The 22644-nt window shown below is 39.6% G+C and overlaps 1 protein-coding gene across 1 annotated transcript in view; it reads right to left on the bottom strand.

The window, feature by feature from the left end:
- Positions 1-340: 340 nt before the first annotated feature.
- LOC142312676 (uncharacterized) overlaps positions 341-22644 on the bottom strand; it is a 56507-nt gene continuing 34203 nt past the window's right edge. The window contains exons 2-5 of the mRNA XM_075351671.1: positions 14831-14980; positions 13973-14123; positions 13261-13855; positions 341-394 (exon numbers count right to left, since the gene is read on the bottom strand). Of these exons, the coding sequence (XP_075207786.1) occupies positions 341-394; positions 13261-13855; positions 13973-14123; positions 14831-14980 (950 nt within the window). The remainder of the gene's footprint in view (positions 395-13260; positions 13856-13972; positions 14124-14830; positions 14981-22644) is intronic.

Below are 22644 nucleotides of genomic sequence, written 5' to 3'. Positions count from 1 at the left end.
CACCATCCCGCTGATTCCTCGGCAGCCAGTTGTACAGCTCCACCTCAGACAAGGTGGGGTCTCTTCTGGCTGTCTCTCTAGTTTCATCCAGGTTCTCACCCATTCTATTGCTGTCACTCTCCATTAGGCAGACCTTCACCTGTCTCCTCTGGCTAGCAGATGGCAATGTTCCCCTGCAGACACTGTGAGATGTCACTTCAGTGTGTCTTCTGCTGTCCAGATCCCTTACATTCACACAATGAATTTTTGTTTCTATGTATTTTCACTGTGCAAAAAAACTGACCTGGGGTACGTCTCTAAATCCACAACATGCCAAATTCTTTTGCGGGTATGCTTAGTTTCACGTCAAGATTTTCTCCTGTAAGATTGCATTAGATGCGGAATACCCTATAACCTATACATATAAAATAGTAGAAATGTACTAACAATGTATGTTATCTAAGCATGACTGTATCAATAAAGAAAGTATCAAAAACAAAGTAACTTAATTTAAGACATGATATACTAAAAAGAGATAAAAACTGCAGTGTAAAAAATGGATTAAAAACAATCACATATAAACAAAAAACACAAGTGACCTAATGGGTACAAAAATGCTGCCACATCGTAAACTAACCATATACTCATTATAAATACTCATCTAGTAAAACAAAATTATGTATATGTAATATATATACACACACTGTATATACTGCTCCAAAAAATAGAGGGAACACTAAAATACCATTCTGTTGTTTGTGTTCCCTTTATTTTTTTGAGCAGTATATATACAGTATATACATACGTGTGTGTGTATAAATATTTTAAGCTGTGTGTATATATATATATATATATATATACGTAGGGTCCCATTCACCATTTGCTTTTTTTAAAGTCCCCATTCTATTTTAGTTTTGTGGCGCACGCACGTCATGAATTTTCCCAACAGTCAAAAAGGGTTTTTTTCTGCCTATAACTATTTTTACATCTTATTAGCACAAAAAGTAGCACCCTCAATTCCTTCAGGAGGTGGTGCACTGGGGTACATATGCAACAAATTTTGTGAGTTTATGAAACATTCGGAAGATGAATCAGGCAATATCATCTGGAAACTCACCCACTTTAGCAAACATGAAAAAGAAATGACATAGCCTTCAAAAAAGGAGCAAATGCAATGATAACTATGGTGCATACAAAAAACAACTCAAAAACCTAAAAACTGCAAAAATCAGGAGCAAATCCAATAATAAATCGCGTGTCGAGAAAACGATAAATAAATCGCGTGTCGAGTTGTATTATTCTATATACAAAGTACAGCACATGCAAATACAGGGACAACTCTCAGCATTGGAATTATATGGCCTGTCGTGAAGACCTGTAGCTGTAGACGCTCATTCTATGATCCTTTTAATATAATTTTCTTTTATTATATTTAACTAGAAATATGCCAGGGGAAAATAGATAAACTCTGTATAAACAACTTACAGGTGCCAAATGGATCTAAAATATCCCTGGAGATGCCAATGGTTCATTTATTAAACACTATGACACACCCGGCTGCAGCAGCTGTGTTGTGGGAGCCCCTCTGCTAGCAGAAGTCTTCTTACAAGCTATTGATAGCATTGAAAGCTTTTTACTACCAGGAGCCAGCGACTAAGTAATTGCAGCTGCTTTAGTACATAGAAATGGCCTTATAAATAGCACTGCATTATTACATCTCCCACATAGATTCTCTCTTATGCATACTTACATTGGTTTTCACAGAGATTCCCCGGGTCTGAACAAACTTCACATCCAGTTTTTTTCACTTTCATAACATTTGTACAGATCGCTGTTGGAAATGTGTTAACGCTTTAATGACACTATTGAAATAACACGTCCAAGTGTCCTGTTTGGAGTCATTTTTGGAATAAATTGAGGGATAGAATACACAGTGAATCTCTGACATAATAGGAATCACTGGTTTGAGCTGCAGTGTGCGATTATATGGGAGATTCCAGGCTGTGTTCCGCTAATGGACTGAAGGAACGGGGGGTTATAAAACATCTAGAGGGTAACAGTAGGAAATTTAAAATTGCCTTCATTTTCGCATATTGCTCTCGAAATTCTCCCACTGCTAAAGCTTGTAAATCCCATATTAATATTTTTGTCCTAACTTTTTTTCACATAATAAAAGGGTATAGTAAAGTTAATAATAAAATAAATCTAATATCATACTGATGCAATTCTGATTTATAATGGCTAGGAGAAGCCATTATAACCTGAACGGGTATTCAACATAAAATGGTTCTGTTAGACTTCTAGAAGCTGTACCTTTTGGGATTTGTTTGCTTTTAGGTCTAGCTTTAAAACCCCAATTCATCAAGACTAACAATATTCACCCATAAACAGATTATACAGGTACATAGAGATATGTCTGTATATATATATATATATATATATATATATATATATATATATATATATATATATATCAGTGTATTTCTATGTCCCTGTATTCTAAAAGTATAGAAATAATAAAACTGTTTAGTTCCAATACAATTACTAAAAACTAATAAAGAAAATGGCAAAAATGTAAATTTCTTTCTAATTTCACAAATGTTTTTTTTACATTTGTTACTCTCCCTGGTACTTGTGCGCACAACTTGTACAATTACAGGCAGGAACCACATTTATGAGCCACAGGCTCAGCTGATGTCACTGGCAGAATTTTGTAATCTTGAAGCTGCAGTGCAGACTCTGACTACATATGCAGATTATGCTGGTATATAGAGAGATCCATTGTACAGAGCAGTGTATTTCTGTGTACCTGTATTCTAGAGGAAGAATAATAGAGATTTTTTTTTCTTCATATAAAATGACTAAAAATTAGGAAAAAAAAATTACAATAATGACATATTTAATTAGCTTTTTTGAAAAAAAAAAAACAAAAAACTTAACATCACAAATAAGCAAATAACATAGGTGTTGCGGTTGCCAAGGAGTGGCGAACGTCCGGGAGTGGACCCACTGAGCCATGCAACAGACTTCCCTGGAGGAGCTAACCTCGAGTCAACACCTATAAAGGGATTGTCAGGCGCAGCCCCAGGTGGCCTAAATGTACGACTGCCAGGACCAGTGTTATTGGCTCTTACGGACGAGAGAGACTCTGAGGTACAGATGGGGTGGCAAAGACATGGCGGCTTAAAGCTGTTGGAAGCTCAGACATGGCAGCATGGAAGTGGTGGTAGCTTAGACGTGGCAGCATGGAGGTGGTGGTAGCTCAGACATGGCAGGTGTATATATTATACACTATGTGGACAAAAGTTTGGGGAGGGATATATTTATATTGAACCTATAGAAGCTTTTATTACATCCTATTCAAAATCAACAGGCATTAACATGAAGTTGGTCCTCTGTGGGATTTCCCCGGTTCATCCACAAGTGTATTTGTGCGGTCATAAACTCATGTTGGAAGAGAGGAGCTAGTTTGCAATGTCCGTTCTATTTCATTCTAAAGTTGTTTGAATGAGATGAGTTTAGAACTTGTCATGAGGGTATCCCAGTCTGGAGAGAATTCTGGTGAGTCTGGGACCAGGAGGTCACAATGCCTTATTCTTCACAGGTCTACAACTGGTATTCAAATGTATCTACTTTCCTTAAGTGCTGCATGAGTTAAGGAGTCTTTTCTATCTCGCTCTTCTTTGTAGACTTAATGTTAATTACAGGTGCAACTGTTTTGTGACCACTCCCCTTCACTATAAAAAGCCACATGACTTATCATCTAATGCCAGTTATACATTCTCATTCTATTACTGTCCACTTTGGAAGGAGCCTGTTTCTGGAAGAAGCTGAGGAGTTGTGACTATTGCAGCTGCAGTGTTTTGCTGGAGTGAAGAAGCTTGGAGTGTTTTCCTTTTTGTGTCTTTTTCCCTCTGACTCTCTTACCTTGTATTGTAATTTTGTAGTGGTGAGACTAGTGCTCTCGTCGGCCTTCTCTATAGCCAGGGCAAGCCAGGGCCTAGGCTTGTGATGGCAACGGTGGAAAGGGCCCTTATAGGGAGCTTAGTGTACAGAGAGTTGTAAGAAGTGTCCCCTCTTCCAGCTCCCTATCGCCAGGGCCTTCCTTCTATACCATCCTTCTTGTCACCCTTGGATTGCGCTGCTCGCTGAGCATTTGTATGTTCTAGCGTGACACAACTCTGTGTGGCCAGTCAAATTCTTGTATGACAAACTAACTCAACTATGTCTTTATGGACCTTGCATTGTGCACTGTGGCACAGCCATGAAGAACCAAAAAGGACTTTCCACTAAACTATTCCCATAAAGGTGGAAGCAGATAATTGTGCAAATGTATGTCTTGTATGCTAATATATTAAGATTTCTTTGGAACTAAAAGACTTACGCAGAACTTGGAAAAACAACCCCACAACATTATCCTTCCTCCTCCAAAATGTACTGCTGACACTTTACTGTCAGCCTCCAAGATAGAGAAGTATGATTGGTCACTCCACACTAAACATTTCCACTGCTCCCCAGTTCAGTGATGATGACGCTATGCCAATGCTGGGCATTTTGCTCTGTGATAGTAAGACTGTTGAGACCCGTCTGAAACGGTGCCTCAGGACATAGCAAACCACTCTTTAATTTGTGGTTATTAAATGTTTCAGCTGTTCAATAATATGTTGAGGGGAAAATATTTCACAAACTGACTAGTTTCAAAGGTGGCATCCAGTATCATGCTTGGGTGTGGCGTGTTATTTAGAATCACCTGTTCTTTCACAACTGTCTGTAATGGCAGACTGCATGGCTAGGTGCATGATTTTATATACCGTTGTTATTGGCATCAAGTGAAAAACATTAATTAAGGGGGATGTCCCGATCCCAACAGCACTTGGGCCATGCATCTGAAAATCTGCACATTCAAAAAAAATTCTATGAAATGTAATAAAAAGGAGTCCAAGATATGAGTATATACATGGATTCTTTCTATCCAAGAAACATAGCAAAAAAAAGAAAGAAATGCACTACAATGCACTACAAATGCACTACAAATGGCACTAAAAGTAATCTGTCAGCAGGTTTTTGCTATGTAAGCTGAACACAGCATGCTGTAAGAGTTAGAAAAACAAAAAGCAACTGTGCTTCTCTTATCAGTGTGTGTGCATTTGTTTGCATAAACTAAAGGGTTTATTAGCCTGTGATTACCATTACAGGACTAGAAACTCATGAGCACGCCTCCTGCTCTAATTGACACCTCACAGTCAATGCACAGTATCTATTGAGAGCCTGGTGTTGGCATAGGCAGCTCAGCTGTGCTCCTGAATCTAAATTCTTTGATAGTTTCAGAATGGCTTCAGCCATTAATCTATGTGATACACCGTTGAATTCAGAATCTCCTTGCCTACATTATGTTGCTGTCAGATGAGTTAGCATAAACCTGCTGATAGATTCCCTTTAATATGCTACAAACACTTTATAAAAATGTTTTCAATACAAAAGAACTTTCCTAATTTGTATACTACCAAATACAGATGAAATGTCCTTAATCCTTTTTAGGCAATTCTAATCATTTTTTCAATAAAAGTTCTGGACTCCAAGACGTGTCATGCAACATTTTGTGAAAAATCTGCCCCTGGTCAGGAGAGATCAGGTCCAAAATTTGACCTATCGCCCAAAATACTCCAGTTGGGCCTCTATAGGGAAATAATCTACCCCTAGGACCAAAGACCTTTGTGGCTATTGATTGATCAATATTAAATGAGCTCCAAATGGGGTTACTTATTTGTTGGTATTTTAAGATCCATTATTGTGTTAGACCCTGGGCACCCTTGGGGATTCTCTGGAACCCTAGAGTTAATCTTTGATTTACAGAAATAACAAGTGCAATTCTTTATAGGATAGGAACATCTTGGCATACAACTTGAATCAAAAACCCATAACTGCTATTTAATGTATCAAGCATTATGTTTTTGCATTAAACATAAGTATTTCTATTATACCACACTGGCAAAGAGCAAAATACAGTATATGTTAAGTATAGAAAATTCAAAGAAGCACTGAAAAATGCAAACCTTACAGTATTCTACCTCCCTCCCGCTGATTTTACAACCTAATGCAAAGAGAAAACCCAGCCAGCCTACTAAAAACCATTATAAATATGTGATCCCTTCCCTGTTGAGACAGGCTGGTGTCCTCATCAATCATATTTCTGGAAGATGTCATCCTGGAGACAGTTGTTAGATGTACTTAACGATCATAATCAATATGACTGTAGTTATGTTTGCATTATAAATTTGTTTTTGTTACAGCTTTTAACACTCCAATTATCATTTGTAGGAAATTACCATTACACGTTTCATATTGATAGACTGCTTTAATGTACAAAATAATCAAAATTTCCATACTACTGTATATTCTGGATCACAATAATTTAATTACTAATTTCATTCAGAATTAATTTTAATGTGCAATGAATATCCCGGTCTTTTACTTGTTATATGTTATGTTTTTCCAGTATGTTGCCTTTTCAGACAATATCTAAGAGGTCATATTCATAGCTTTGCAGGATGTCAAGACCATTTCTCTACAGAGTGTTGAAATTATCTTAAAGTACAACAGATCTTTACTTCAATAAATACTCCTGGGTGTGTCAGAGACAGTATCAAAACCCTTAATTTTTATCAGTCACAGTGCCCCATTTCTAGATAGGGTCTCTTCATTGAAATCTCAGAATTCACATTCCACTGCCAGACAAAATGCCCAAATTATTGTAGTAGGGGTCTCCGCCCCACATTGTACTTGTTCTGTGTTTTATAGACTGTTGAATATTATAGGATGTATATGTTTGTATCAACAGCTGCCATCTAGCAGCTAGTTGCCGTTAGAATAGATAGTTAGAAAAGATAGGGTTAACGTAGTGGAAAGGAGGAGTGACAGATGGCAGAAAAATGAACAGGAGTGAAGTCTCCAGAGTGGAGTAGTAGAGGATCGGGTTCAAGTTTGAGAAGAAATGGTCTCAGTGCTAGGGCCAGTAAGGGAAACCTGAGGTAACCTTAAGAGGTCCGGAGCCTAAGGCTCACTCTGGCGAGCTTAGAGAGTCGTGCAGCTAGAGAGCTGACGGGGCCCAGAATTGGATGAAAGTGAACAAGTTGGGGGGGAAGGAGACACAGACCCCGGAGCTTAAGGATGAGATTAAAGATAGCGAGGGGAATACGAGGAGCAGTACCCCACATGGAGAGGAAGTAAGGAAAGGAAGGCCATGTCTGTCATAATGATGTGAAGAATAAAAATGAATGATTCTGGTGTTGCGTGTGTTACTGATTGTCCACGACGGCAACTGCCAACGGGGTGATGGACACCGGCCTGAAGAAACCAGAAAGTGTCATGCACCCCACCTGAAATCAGATCTGCACACAAAGTCTCCTTGGTGAAGGAGTGAGGTGCCAGTGCGGCCTGGGGCCGTAACCTTTCATGTTAGCCCCAATGTTCCCATTTTCGGAGATATTAAGAACTTGTCCTAGTCCCAACAGATATTTGCACTGCTACTCTGCCATCCAAAAGACTCTATTGTAAGCCACAATGCACCAATTGCTAGCTACAGAGACCCAGCTTACGTGCCCAATACCCCCTTGCCAGTCACTTTATCCCCATTCCAACCAACATTCATTGACAAATTCCACCCATTGTGTCACATTGGCCTCCTCAGGACCAAATTATGGGCCACAATGCTCCCTTGCTTGCTAGAATGCCCCATCTGACAATTACAGTGGTAACTGTATTTCCTCAGGAAATTGGTTTCTTCAAGACTCACTTGAGTGTACAAAGCTCCTGTGCTTGCTAGACTGAGCCGCTTGACAATTACAGTGCCTCCCCCACTATCCATGATCTATACAGCATTAATGACCCCCTTTACATCTACAGGGCCCCAGTTAGCAGCATAATTCTCATACTTCTATCGTCAATGTGTCTATAGCTATAGTCTCAGGTCTGACTTGGAGACTGATTTTCACTGTCGCTCACCAAGATTCCTAAGCATCTTCATAGTATCTCCTCATCTCCAACTATGAATGAAATCCCCAGTGTAAAAGACATGTTTTACTGCTGCTCTTTCCTTACCATCTGACCCACAATACGGCTGTCGCAGTTCAGCTGCACAGCATCTTGGCCATCAATATTGCAACTGTAAAAGTGATTTTTAGCTTAATGTTTTCTTAAAAATGTGCCCCATTGTCTGAGAAATATAATAAACCACTGACAATGAAAAATGACATGACATTTTATTCTTCATTTGCTAGAAATACGCCCTTTGCTGCATAAACGACACTGTATTTTTATCAGAAGATAAAGAAATGTGAAATTTTATGATTAATCTCCGGTGAGACCATGATTCCAATCCTGACTCACTTTCTTTCTTGCAGTATTCTCATAAAATCACTTTTTATTACCTGCAGCCCGGGTCCTCCGAACTATATGCATGGAGTTCTTGATCTACAGTACATGAGCAACAGTTTCCCGCACATCTGCTTCTGATTGACAGCTTTCTACCTCTGCACAATGTAAGGTCTCATTCACACGTACTATCTTCGCGAATGATATCCATTGTTTTCATGAAAAAATCTCGGAGACATGTCTGATTTTAATCAGAATGAATTGGACGTCTGATTGAGCCCTATGAGTGAAACTGTCAATCAAAGATGACAGGATGGAATTAGCCCAATGCTCACTGCTTCCACACGTGGCTCCCACTACAATTAATAAATAATGATTACAAAAAAGTACTTCAAGAAAAAAAGTAATTGACTCAGTAATAGAATCAGGGTCTTGGTCATTAGTTCAGATTGACGGAAAAAATTAAGTGACATATTGTCACTCATGGACCAGGGGATGTCCGGCGCAGAGCGGTACACCCAACAAAAAAGGGGTATACTGGTGACACAATAACAACGGTGGGCCCTGCAGCTAGGGAGAGGGGTGAGGCGACACCTGAACTCACCTCAAGCTGTTCCCTGAACTCCCTAGTGTCCCTATATGGGGTGTTTCAACCTGTTGGCAAGCCAGATACCTAATCCTTCACTAGCCCTGCAAACACCCTGGCTAATGAGATGGCCAGTGAGAGTCACTAGTCCCACCACTGCAATAATCAACAAGGAAGGGAAGGAAAGACAGACAGGGGAATCAACAAAAGGATAAGATCCAATTCATGGCTGCAGTCAGACACCAGGATTGCAGCCTACACCGCTTACAATGATAAGGACTCCAGCAGCTCCTTCCACCTCCAGGCCTAACTTTAGAGTGGATTCAGAATAACTGGCACCTTATACTGAGAGATGTGACCCTATATACTGGATGGGAGTGGTTACAAACTGGATGCACCTGAGGAGAGGTAATGAGAGGCTGCTGTCAAGGAAAACTGACATTAACCCTTGACACACCAAAACAAAGGAACATGTTGAATATAGAGAGTCTCAGACCACTATGACACTCCGGCCTAAACCTGTCAGAAGTCTCTTAATGCAGAGAGCCCACCATAACACATATTCCCTTTAGGAAATAACAGCCAAGTCATTGCTCTAGTGCAGTGCCCAAATGCCAATCTGCCAAGGACACACCAGTTTAACAAAAGCAAATGATAGACGGGAACCCTGACAAATATTTCCACAGTGATCCAGGAGTTTCAAGTTATGCTTAAGATGCGTTTTCAGTTACACCTATGAGGTTTGTTGATCCGCTTCAGTATCCATATTAAAAAGAATTCATAGAGTATTTGAAGTCAATTTTTCATATGAATTTTTTTAAAGAATCCATTCAAAATTCACATTACAAAACTGTGTGAACACTGTACAGTGTCGGACTGAGCTGCCACGGTACCACCAGTAACACTGACTCTGGGGTCCACTGTTCAGGTACATGCAAATATTACATTAGCCTCATTCACACATATATCTGTACTTCCATGTAATAATGCATCGGGTAGTTTGTTGAGTGAATGATGAGATGCTGCTTTTTTCTGTACATAGTGAATAATGTAATGGGGCCAAATACTGCTCATATTTGGGAGTAAGTGGCTCACTCCAGCACAGAGAGCCCCAGTGGGCCAGTCGGAGTGTATAAACACACCTATAGACTGCACAGTAAATAACACTCACTAAGGCCTCTGCCACACTCACGTGTAAAAAACGTACGTTTGCTGTAGTCCGTTTTTTGTGTCCGTGTTCCGTATTTGCAGTCCGTTTTTCCCCTCCGTGTAGTGTCAGTATGCATATCGTGTGTCATACGTGTGTACGTGTGTGCGTTTTCGTGTGCGTGAAATACGTCAGTGTGTGTTCCGTGTGCAGTCCGTTTTTTGTGCGTGTTTAACATGTTTCACACATTGAGATAATGGTGATTACTTGGAATTAAATGACACATAGGTGTATGTGATTAGGACATAAATATAAGTTAACTATAAACTGTTTCCTGCTTGTATTTTGCCTTGGAGCACCTATGTGTTGAGACAAAAATTGTCGCAATGCCATTATCCACGGAGGCCTTAGTGTTTTTATGTTGGATTATATCTCGTCGTTTTGGCGTTAGACGGCACATATTGCATTATGATAATGTAAGAAGAACCAGATTGTGGGTGCATCCACTAATGATGATGCGACCTATGCATGGTCATTTCCATACTTTATTTTTTGAGTTACGGAATTTCCCAGATAAGTTTTTTTCATACTGCCGTTTGTCAGTTGAGAGTTTTGATTACTTACTAAATATTTTACGACCTCATTTGCAACATCAGGACACTTGGATGCGGCTTTCCATTTCCCCAGAGGAGAGATTCATGGTGACTCTGAGGTATATTTTTTTTTTTTTTAAATTGTTTTTAAATGTGTTATTTTTCACATTGAAATGTGTAATTGATCTTTATTGATCTAATATCTGTGTAGAATCAATGTTTGTGTTTTATTTTGATTGGTTTTATTTGAAATAACATATTGTTGTTAATTGTAAATCATTGTTTGTCTTGTTTTCATAGATTCTTGGCGACTGGTCAATCTTTTAGTGCTTTACATTTTGATTTTTTGTTGGGGAGATCAACCATTGCCGTTATAGTACGTCACACATGCGACATGATATGGCAACATTTAAAAGAACAAATGATGCCTCAGCCAAACAGAGAAGATTGGTTGAAAATCTCTAAGGGCTTCAAGGACTCTGTTGACTTTCCTAACTGCATAGGAGCTTTGGATGGCAAGCATTTCAGAGTTAAAAAGCCACCAAACTCTGGGTCACGTTATTTCAATTTTCATAGGTTTTTTTCCGTTGTTATTTTGGCATTGGTTGACACAGAATACCGTTTTATTTATGCAGACATTGGGGCCTATGGTAGTGCCTCAGATGCCCGTATTTTCCGTTCATCAAGATTAGCCCAACGCCTGCAAGAAAATGCATTATTGATCCCCCCACCAGTTGCCCTACCTGGTACATCTGGACCGTTGGCACCATATGTGATGGTAGCAGATGCAGGATTTGCATTATCCAAACATGTTATGCGACCATATCCAAGGAGATCCATTGATGACAGGAAACAGTACTTTAATAATCGGCTAACTAAAGCAAGACGTTATGTGGAGTGTGCATTTGGTATTTTAGCTAACAAATGGCGCATTTATCAGACAACTATTCAGTTGCACCCAAACTTTGTCACATCTGTCCTCAAGGCTACCATAGTGCTTCACAATTTCTGTCGGATACATGAAGGAGGAACTTATGTGGATGATGAATTTCAGATAAACCATGTTGTTAATCCAACAGGTGAACCTATGTCTCATAATTCCGTGACATCTGGTTTACAAATTAGAAATTTATTTACTGATTACTTTAATTGTTTTGATGATAACAATAATAGTGATGTATGTTAAGATTGTCTTGGATTTATTTAGATAACAATTTATTATTTTTTCTTATACGAAAATGTGTAATTATTTCTAAACATCTAAGAGCTTAAATCTTACTTGTATTAAAGTGAAAATGCGTTAATCATCAACTGACATTTATGTTAACAACATGGATTTCTGAATGTTGTATGTATGTTTTTGTAAATTTCTGTGTTACTATCATGTTTTTTTTGTTATTTGAAACTTACAACATTAATAATGTTAAACGTCTATAGAAAAAATGCAATATTATTTTTAAATTTAAATAATAAACATGATAGTTTTTTTCACAAACATATTTTTTTATTAATAATAAGCATATTAATCCATAAAGTAATGCTGTTCTTTTGTCACATAAAAATAATAAATGAACATATTGTTCATCTTCTGTTAAATTTTACAAAATGAAAATTTTTATGGTATTCTTTCGAAAATTAAAAATATAATTTACTTACAAGAGTAAATTTTCAAAAATGTGTCCATTGGTTACAATGTTGTACAATTGACGACCAATTAAGTTGGTCTCATGTTGGACATTGACATAGACATAATAAATGTAAACTGTGTTTTGAGAATATAAGAAGTAATCTAACCATCAAATTGGTTGGGTACAAATGTGTTCCTAAAACTAAAAAAACAACCATGCCATCAAACATATATGTGATCCGTCACTAAATATAATCACACATGTTTTAATTTTTTTTTAAACTCAGAGTTGACACATTTTTGGAAATCCCTCTTTTTAGAAATTTTGACTCATTCATCATATTTTTTTTTTGAATGTCAAGATTACCAAAAATGTGTATCATAAGTCAACAAGATCTTCTAGTGAAGTAACCTGAGTGTTGCTGAGTATGTTGTTTTGTGTGGCCTCAGAAATGGTATTTTCTGGAATGGAAGCAGTTGTTTGCTGAACAACATTCCTATTACTAACTACAGTATTGTGTGGAACAGTCTGTTGCATGCTTGTTTGTCCCAACACATTGCCTGATGTTGAGTACACCTGTGGATCTACATGGGTAATTGGGTATTGTGTGTGTGTATGTTGTTGACCTTGAGGATAGTTGACTGATGTTTGTAAGTGTGGTGTAGGTAACATAGTTGTGATTGGATAATGAGGCATCATGAATGATTGTGGGTATGTTGAACCAGGAAACAAGTTAGGTAAACCACCAATATTTGTGGGTTGAGTAAAGTAACTAGTACTTGGAGTGGGTTGTAAATTCATATAGTTGATGGGTTGCTGTGAGGTTGCACTTTGTACAGTGCTTAAGGCACCAGTATTGGTTGCAACATACCCTTGTCTAATTGGTGTTGGGAATAACGTACTTGAAGCAATTGAAGGTTGACCAGATTGTTGTAATACTGGATTATTGACTATTACAGTTGCCATTGTTGTTTGTGTTGAAATTGGATTTTGATTGTCTGTTGTGTTTGGGACTGTATGTTGTTGCATAATGGTACGCCAATTTTCTATGGCCTCATATACTCTCACTGGTTCCTGTTCTGCCTGACTAGCTGAAAGTAGGGTCAGCATAGCAGCACGTACACGTTCCTGCCTATCGGATGGAATTTTGGTTAGGCTAGAAGATAAAGACCGACAAAAGCGCTCGGCATCTGTTTCAGGAATCAGAGTGTTCATTATGTGAATAATGCGTGTGTCAATTATTTCCGGTAAGGATCTCATTTCCTCAGGTCTGCGGATTCTTCTTGCACGTAGAGGTTGTGGTGCAAAACGTGGAAGTACATTTGTTTGTGTTGATTGTGTAGCTGGTGTGGTTGTTTGTTGTGTTGATGAGGCTTGGGTGTTGGTTTGTGCACTCTCTGTCCCACCCTCATGTGATTCAGTTGCTGCATCTTGTTGAATCTCTGGATTTTCACTGTCTTCTCTGCCAGGTTCTTGTTCTGATGCTGAGGTGGCTGTAGCAGAGGGACCAGCTGTTGGTTGATCATCTGAATCGTCTAGATTATCCTCCGTTCTATAAGAAAAGAGACAACATATTACAATCTTAACATTTATATTTGTACAATTATCTTCATGAAGTAAATGAATCTTTTTTTTTCTTTTTTTTTTTTTAAAAAAAAAAAAAACTTACTGTGTTACTTCTAAGATGGGTGCTAGGAAGCTTATTTGTTGATAATAAACATATCTGCGTTTGCGGCCTTGGCTGGATGAGGATGGTATAGGGTTGTACTCCCTTCGGTACTGATCACGTGCAGAACGCCAACGCCTTTTCACCAAGTCAACTGTGTAATTTTTAAAAATATGTCACTTGCAACATTCACCATAAATCTGCACACATTAATTAAAATAATGTTTGCTAAATGTAATATACTATTTAACCAAATCATGTTGGCCAAATACTTTTGAGGACAAAAATTTTTGGAATATATTCTTCATTCAAAACCATTTTTAGACATTCACACATAACAAAATAATATTTCTGTTAAATTATCTTTGAAGTAATTGTCATATATATTAAAAATTTCCTTTTTTTTTTTTTGTCCAATAACATTTGGCAAAACAAGTCCTAGAAATATTATTTTATTCATGTAGGTCATGATATTGAAATGTCATTTAACTAAATAAAAAAAAAATATTAAAAATAAAAAAACATGATTTGAAATTGTGATACGAAACTTAGACTCATAAAACAGGGAAATTAAAAACACATGACAGTTTAATCAGTTAGTTAATTAACTTCATGAAGAATTCAAAGGCAGATTACAAAAATAAGTATACTTTGATTTTTGTCAGTTATGAAATGTTTGGTTACCTTTTTAAAAATTTAACATGAACTCAATATATAGAGTAGGACATATACCAATTCTTCACAAAGATTTTTTAACTAAAAGACAACATAACTATAACAACACATTCACAGTTTGTAATTATTTTAAAAATCCTAATATATATATTAAATAAAAAAATATAAAAACATACAACAACTTACCATATTTAGCACGCTTTGCAGGCGAACATCTAGCCCATGCATTATTGGGGTACACTTCCTCAGCTACTTGATTCCAATGGCGGTCAACTGTCAGTCGGTCATGGTAACCATCAACACGTGTATCCCATAATGGTGGGTGAGTCTCGACAGCTGTTATCAGTTTCTCCGTGTCCACCCGTGGTGCCATTATTATATTTCGTAGGCGAAATTTTGCTCAAAATATATCTTTCAATACACAGAACTACAACTGCTTGCTTGCTCACTCCTTCTGCAAATGCATAGTTAGTTTTGTGCAAAAAAAATATGTTAGCTACGCCACCTGAAAGTATTTGAGATTGTAACAACCTTTCTAATGAAAACACGGACACGGACCACACGGATAGCATACGGAGGCCATCCGTATCACGTACGTGTAAACACGGACCCATAGGATTTAATGGATCCGTGAGGACGTTATGCCGGTGGAAAACGGACATGTCAGCGCTTTTTCGGCACGCTCATACGTACGCACGGAACGGACACACGCTCCGTGCGCAAACACTGACGTGAGGCTTTTTATATTACAAATAATGTGTCAACATCAGCACGTGTCTCCGGTACGTGTAAAAAATGCCAAAAACGTACCGGAGACACGGATGTGTGGCGCAGGCCTAACATACACATCTTCCATAGGAATCATTCCATTTACAAACGGAAACATCCTTGTACCAAGACAGATAGGTTGCTGTTATATCTATAGAGGGAGAGTGAATTATGCCAAATAAAAGGCTATTTTTGGAGATTTGATTTGGTTTCAAAATAAAACATCAGACATGATATTGTGTATATCTTAGTTACCAGTATTATATATCGAATACTGGCTATGATAAAAATGGCTTAGGAAGCAGCTGGAAATAATCCCTTTTATCTGGCAGCGTATATTTCAAACGCATTATTCATGGATATTGACAAACAGAGGATTAGACAAGTACACATAAGTTGAACAGTTGTTAATAATTCATGGTTATTGTGTGTCACTGCATGACTTGTCGGGAATTCTTGATAATCCAAGCACAGAATCTCTAGAAATCAGAATTAAAAACTATAAAACACATAAAACCTCATTCATTAAGGCTGATATTTACAAGCAAAATTATATAACCATATTAAAAAGGATCGATTAATTGGATTCCTGATAATAAAAGTGCAGCTTAGACAAATTTGGAATTTTAGACCCTATTTAAAAATGCTACACTGTGTGCATTTAGTAAAACACAACCTGCAAAATTGTATCTGGTGACTTATCCTTTGTTAAAGTTTATTTTCGTTTGCATGTCTTAATAGATTACACTTTTGAAGAGAATTTTAACCCCTTTACGACCAAGAACGTAACTGTAATCACCGCCGGCTGCTGCATTTTTATCATAGCCAGTATTCGATATATAATACTGGTAACTAAGATATACACAATATCATGTCTGATGTTTTATTTTGAAACCAAATCAAATCTTCAAAAATGGCCTTATTAATTAAAAACTATAAAACACATAAAACCTCATTCATTAAGGCTGATATTTACAAGCAAAATCGCTGCTGATTTGAACAGCAAACATGTGGCTCTAACTGGAGCGGGGAAATCCGTGATCCACCTGTGCCTGTTAATCCCTTAGATCGCGCTGTCAAAATGTGACAGCGCAATTTAATTGGCCAGTTTCTGGCTGCCACTGGAGACCCCATGACGAGATCACGGGGAGCCAATGGTTGCCATGGTAGTGAAAGGTCATGTGATGACCCCCGTCGATATCATGATGCATTTCCTCTTAGAGCCAACAGAGCGCTGGCTTTAATATGAACACTGCATTTCTGCTGATCAGAGCTGTGCAGCTCTGATCAACAGAAATGCACAGGCGATCAGACTGCTGATCCATAAAGTCCCCTAGGGGGATTAAAAAAAAAAATAAGTTACCCACACTTTGCACTGACGAGGGGCAATCACCCCAAAACAGAGTGTTTGCAAATTGGGATTCTGATCTGGCATATATCCTAGATCATATGAAAAGGCTTGTTAAAAGGCCACTTTTGACTTTTAGAATTGCTACTTCCAATAGGTAGCTCTAGAGTTTATCTACTTTCCTGGAGAGACAATTGAAATAAATAAAAAATGTAAAAAAAAGTTTTTAAAATTATGAAGAAAAAAAAACAAACCTAAAAGTTCTAATCACCTCCCATCCATCCCATTAAAAATAAAGCAGTTAAAAAAATAAAAAATATACACATTTAGTATTGACGCATTTAGAAATGCCCAATCTATCAAAATATAAAATCAAATAATCTGATTTGTACATGGCGCGGTGAGAAAAAAATCCAAACGCCAAAATTGCTTTTTTTTTTAAAATATACACGCAAGACGCAAAAAATAAGCCATCACTGAGCTGCAGATCCCGAAAAATGAGACGCTACGAATCTCAGAAAAAGGCACCAATTGCACAATTCTTTTTTTGGACAAACTTCAGAATTTTGTTTAACCACTTAGATAAAAATAAAACTATACATGTTTGGTATCTATAAACTCATACCGACATGAGGCATCACAACGACACATTAGTTTTACTATATAGTGAATACGGTGAATAAAATATCCCAAAAACAATCATGCGATTGGACTTTTTTTGCACTTGGAATTTTTTCCCTGATTTCCAGTACACTATATGGTAAAACTAATGGTTTTATTCAAAAGTAAAACTCGTCCCATAAAAAATAAGCTCTCATATGGCAAGATTGACTGAAAAATAAAAAAGTTACGGCTCTTGGAAAAAGGAGGGAAAAAACAAAAACGAAAAATGGAAAATTAGCCCCGGGTAAAGGGCTTAAAGTGTGCCTCCAATTTCAAAAGAATAGGGCCACTTTAACACTTGCGTTCAGCACAATCCGCCGCTATGGAAAATAGCACAGTCTGTTAACGCACTGCGCTATTCTCCATAGACTTATATTGACGACGCACTGTAACGCAAGTGTCTGCGATTCATCCACCGGACGACGCTGCGTCATTATTTTGATGCAGCATCGCGCGGAGGGATTGCTACATGTAGCGTTTTTTGGGTCATTAAAATAACGCACCTTGATGGATTCCGTTGGAATCCGCCAAGGTGTCTAATGATTGTCTATGGTGGCAGATTCTGCCGCTATGCGCTAAGCGGCGGAATCCACTGATAAATTCCGTCACGTTCTACCGAGCATGCTTAGCATGTCCAACAGAATAATCTAAATCGTTTAAAATCACTCCTGGTCTCTCTTCCCCCTGTCACCCCCTCTCTCATACTCACTGATCACAGGCATGATGCTGCACAGTTGTCACAAACCTCTGGCTTTTCCTCTTTTGAAAATGCCGGCAGCTCATTATTCCATCTAGTATTCACTGCTTCCCCCACCCACTGGCGCCTATAATTGGTTGCAGTCAGACCCGCCCCCACGCTGAGTGACAGCTGTCTCACTGCAACCAATCACAGCCGCCAGTGGGCGGGTCCATATCGTGCAGTACAATAAGTAAATAATTTAAAAAACTGGCGTGCGGTCCCCCCTAATTTTGATACCAGCCAAGGTAAAGTCACACGGCTGAAGGCTGGTATTCTCAGGATAGAGAGCCCCATGTTATGGGGAGCCCCCCAGCCTAACAATATCAGCCAGCAGCTGCCCCGAATTGCCGCATCCATTAGATGCGACAGTCCCGGGACTCTACCCGGCTCATCCTCAATTGCCCTGGTGTGGTGGTAATTGAGGTAATAAGGAGGTAATGGCAGCAGCCCATAGCTGCCACTTAGTCCTAGGTTAATCATGGCAGGCGTCTATGAGACACCCACAATGATTAACCTGTAAGTGAAAGTAAATAAACACATACACCCAAAAAAATACTTTATTTGGAATAAAAGATAAAAAACACCTTCTTTCACCACTTTATTAATCCCCAAACACCCTTCCAGGTCCAGCATAATCCACACGAGGTGCTGTGACACATCCAGCTCTGCTACATGAAGCTGACAGGAGCGGCCGTAGAACACCGCCGCTCTTTGTCAGCTACAGGCAGCAACTGAAGTGAGTCGCGCTGTCAGCGGGGACGTCACTGAGGTAGTGTGTGCGGTGATGATAGAAGCGGTAGTGCCGGTGTGTATGCGGTGATGAGTGCAGTAGTGCTTGCATGTGCGGTGATGATGGGGGTGGTAGTGCCTGGATGTGTGCGGTGATGATGAGTGCGGTAGTGCCCGTGTATGTGCGGTGATGATGGGTGCGGTAGTGCCGTGGTGTGTGCGGTAATAATGAGTGCGGTAGTGCCTGCATGTGTGTGGTGATGATGAGTGAGGTAGTGCCTGCGTGTGTGCGGTAATGATAAGTGCGGTTGTGCCTGCGTGTGTGCTGTGATGATGAGTGCGGTAGTGCTGGGGTGTGTGCAGTGATGATGATGAGTGCGGTAGTGCCGGGGTGTGTGCAGTGATGATGATGATGAGTGCGGTAGTGTCGGGGTGTGTGCAGTGTTGATGATGATGAGTGCGGTAGTGCCGGGGTGTGTGCAGTGATGATGATGAGTGCGGTAGTGCCGGGGTGTGTGCAGTGATGATGATGATGAGTGCGGAGGTCCGAGGTGTGTGCGGGGATGATGATGAGTGCAGTAGTGCCGTGGTGTGTGCGGGGATGATGATGGGGACTTGCTCTCTCTCAGCTTAATGCAATGTGTTATTTCACAGGAATCCATTGCCTTTATATCACACTATTTACAACGCATCCGTCACATGCGTCACACAACGCATTGTGACGGATGCCGTTCAACGCAAGTGTGAAAGTAGCCTGATACTGGAATAATTCCTGGGGTCACGGCACATCAGGGGTCATCTGACAGGAATATGATCATTAGTTCTGTATTTAGATTGTTATTGTTAATTTCCCCTGCAAAATGATGTTAACCCAGATTATGCCGCCTCCTTGTATTTCCCGAAATCGTTTCTCATGCTGCAATTCTCATCTATTCACATAAAGTGAAGCAGAAAACACAGAATCTTACTGAAAGAGAAGCTGCTGTGAAAACATTTCAGGAGTAAGATAAATAAGAAACAAGAGCAGGGGTTATATATGAAAATGTTCTTATAATTTATACATTAAGACATCATGCAAGTTTTAGGGCCGGTTCACATGTAGTTTTTTATTTTAGTAAATATGGTATATGTGCTACAAAATCAGACGTAAGCTGCAATATTCATAGAGTCCACTGCACCCGTCTTTGGTATATGTTAGCACTATATGCAGCGGCATACTTTTTATTTTACTCTATGGGAAAATACAGCTCAGATGGAAAGTAAAAAACAAGACGTGAAAAGAGCAAATATTTCATTTATGAAAAATAGACATTAAAGGGAACCTGTCACATTGTACAAGCAGAACGATCTGTGAACAGAATTGTGTAGAGAAGAAGCTGTACAGAATAATAGATATAGGTTTGTTGGAAAAGTTTTAAGAAAACTTGCATTTTGTATACATAAAGAGCCTTGAAAAAGTATTCATACCCCATTAACTTTTCCACATTTTTTATTCAAATGTAAATGCCTTTTATTGAGATTTTATATGATATACCAATGCTAAGTAGAAAGTATTTGTAAAGCAGAAAGGAAAGGATCCATATTTTTCTAAATATTTGAAAAATATAAAAATGAAAATTGTGACGTGCATTTGTTGTCAGCCCTTCTGAGTTAATACTTTATAGGACCACCTTTTTCTGCAATTACTGCTGCAACTCTTTTGGGGTATGTCTCTACCAGTTTTGCATGTCTAGAGGCTGACATTTTTCTCAATTCTTCTTTGTAAAATAGCTCTAGCTCACAAAGATTGGATGGAGAGCGTCTGAACAGAAATCTTCAAGTTTTGCCACAGATGTTCAATGGGATTTAGGTTTAGAATTTGACTGGGTCATTCACACACATAAATAGTAGTGATGAGCGAGTACTAAAAAGCTCGGGTGCTCGAGGCTCGGGCCGAGCATCCCAAGATACTCGTGTACTCGGCCCGAGCACCGAGCCCAATGTTATCCTATGGGAGACCCGAGTATTTTTGTGAAATGACCACCGGCAGCATGTAGAAACCCTAAAAATGGCACAAAAGTCTCAGAAGAGTGCTCAAATGAGATGGCAACAGCATGGGGAAGACCCCTTGAAGCATTTATCACTCAAAAGTCACAACTGTGAACAATTTTGTCCGCGTTTTACGCCATTTTTACGTACTCACCAGAAAACCTTCCAAAATGACACCAAAATGAATTTTCATGGCGGCAATGTTAAGGGCACATACCCAATAGTGAGATAGAGCTAATGTATGTTACTTTTTGAGATCAATACATGAAAGATTTTACGTAAAACATTGTGTGGCACTCCGATGTCCCTGAGAAGAGACGTACATAAAGGCCTCTGAGTCTAATGTGCCCATTTTGAGGAACTGAGTCTTTGTAGTATTTTCCTTTGCCAGGGCAGTCCAAAATTGGGAGGTTCACCAATGACCCTGCATACAGACGTGCATGAGGGCCTGTAAACCTGAAGTGCCCATTGGAAGGAAGTGGGTCTATTGTAGTATAGCCCTTAGGCAGGGCAGCCAAAAATTGGGAGGCTCCACGTTGTCAGCCTGTCAGCATTTTCAGTTGACAGGCGGGTGCGTTTATCTGTAATGATTCCACCTGCGGCACTAAAAACACGCTCTGACAAAACGCTAGCGGCAGGGCAGGCTAGGACTTCCAAGGCGTAGAGAGCCAATTCATGCCACGTGTCCACCTTGGATACCCAATAATTGTAAGGCACAGAGGAGTGTCGGAGTACAGTTGTTCGATCTGCAAGGTACTCCTTGAGCATCTGGGCAAACTTAGGATTTCTTGTGGCACTACCCCGCACCTCAGGGGCTGTGGTACGTGAGGGGCTGAGAAAACTGTCCCACATCTTAAAGACTGTTCCCCTACCTCTGGCGGATTGGACTTGTGCCTCTCTCGGCTGTACGCCTTGGTTGTCCACTGATTCCTGACCTATGCCGCTAGCGTTTTGTGAGGGGAATGCTTTGCCTACTTCCGTGACTATGGCCTTCCAGAACTGCTGCATTTTGGTTGACCTCTCCGCCTCGGGAATAAGAGACATAAAGTTCTCCTTGTAGCGTGGGTCTAACAGTGTTACCAACCAGTAATGATTGTCGGCCAAGAAGTTCTTAACGCGAGGGTCACGAGACAGGCAGCTTACCATAAAGTCAGCCATGTGCGCCAGACTCTTAACAGCCAGGACTTCAGTAGCCTGACCAACACGATGACTGAACATGCTGTCCTCCTCCTCCTCCTCCTTCTCCTCCTCATCTACCCTGTCCTCTGGCCAGCCACGCTGAACCGAGGATATGACTGGTGTGCATGTCATATCCTCAATTTGGCCGGAGATTTGCTCCATGTCTTCATCCTCCTCCTCGTCATAGTCCTCCACTGCACGTTGTGATGAGACGAGACTGGGCTGTGTGTTATCACCCACACCCACTACTGTTTCTTGCTGCAACTCATCGCGCTCCGCCTGCAATGCATCATGTTTGGTTTTGAGCAGAGACCATTTTAGAAGGCAGAGTAGCGGTATGGTGACGCTAATAATGGCGTCATCACCACTCACCATCTTGGTGGAGTCCTCAAAGTTTTGGAGGATGGTACATAGGTCGGACATCCATCTCCACTCCTCAGGTGTTATGTGTGGAGTTTGACCCATTTCCCGACGGCTTAGGTGATGCAGGTACTCAACAACTGCCCTCTTCTGCTCACATATCCTGACCAACATGTGCAGAGTTGA

This window comes from Anomaloglossus baeobatrachus, chromosome 5, assembly GCF_048569485.1.
Source record: "Anomaloglossus baeobatrachus isolate aAnoBae1 chromosome 5, aAnoBae1.hap1, whole genome shotgun sequence".
NCBI lineage: Eukaryota > Metazoa > Chordata > Amphibia > Anura > Aromobatidae > Anomaloglossus > Anomaloglossus baeobatrachus.
This window is presented reverse-complemented; position numbering and strand designations above follow the sequence as displayed.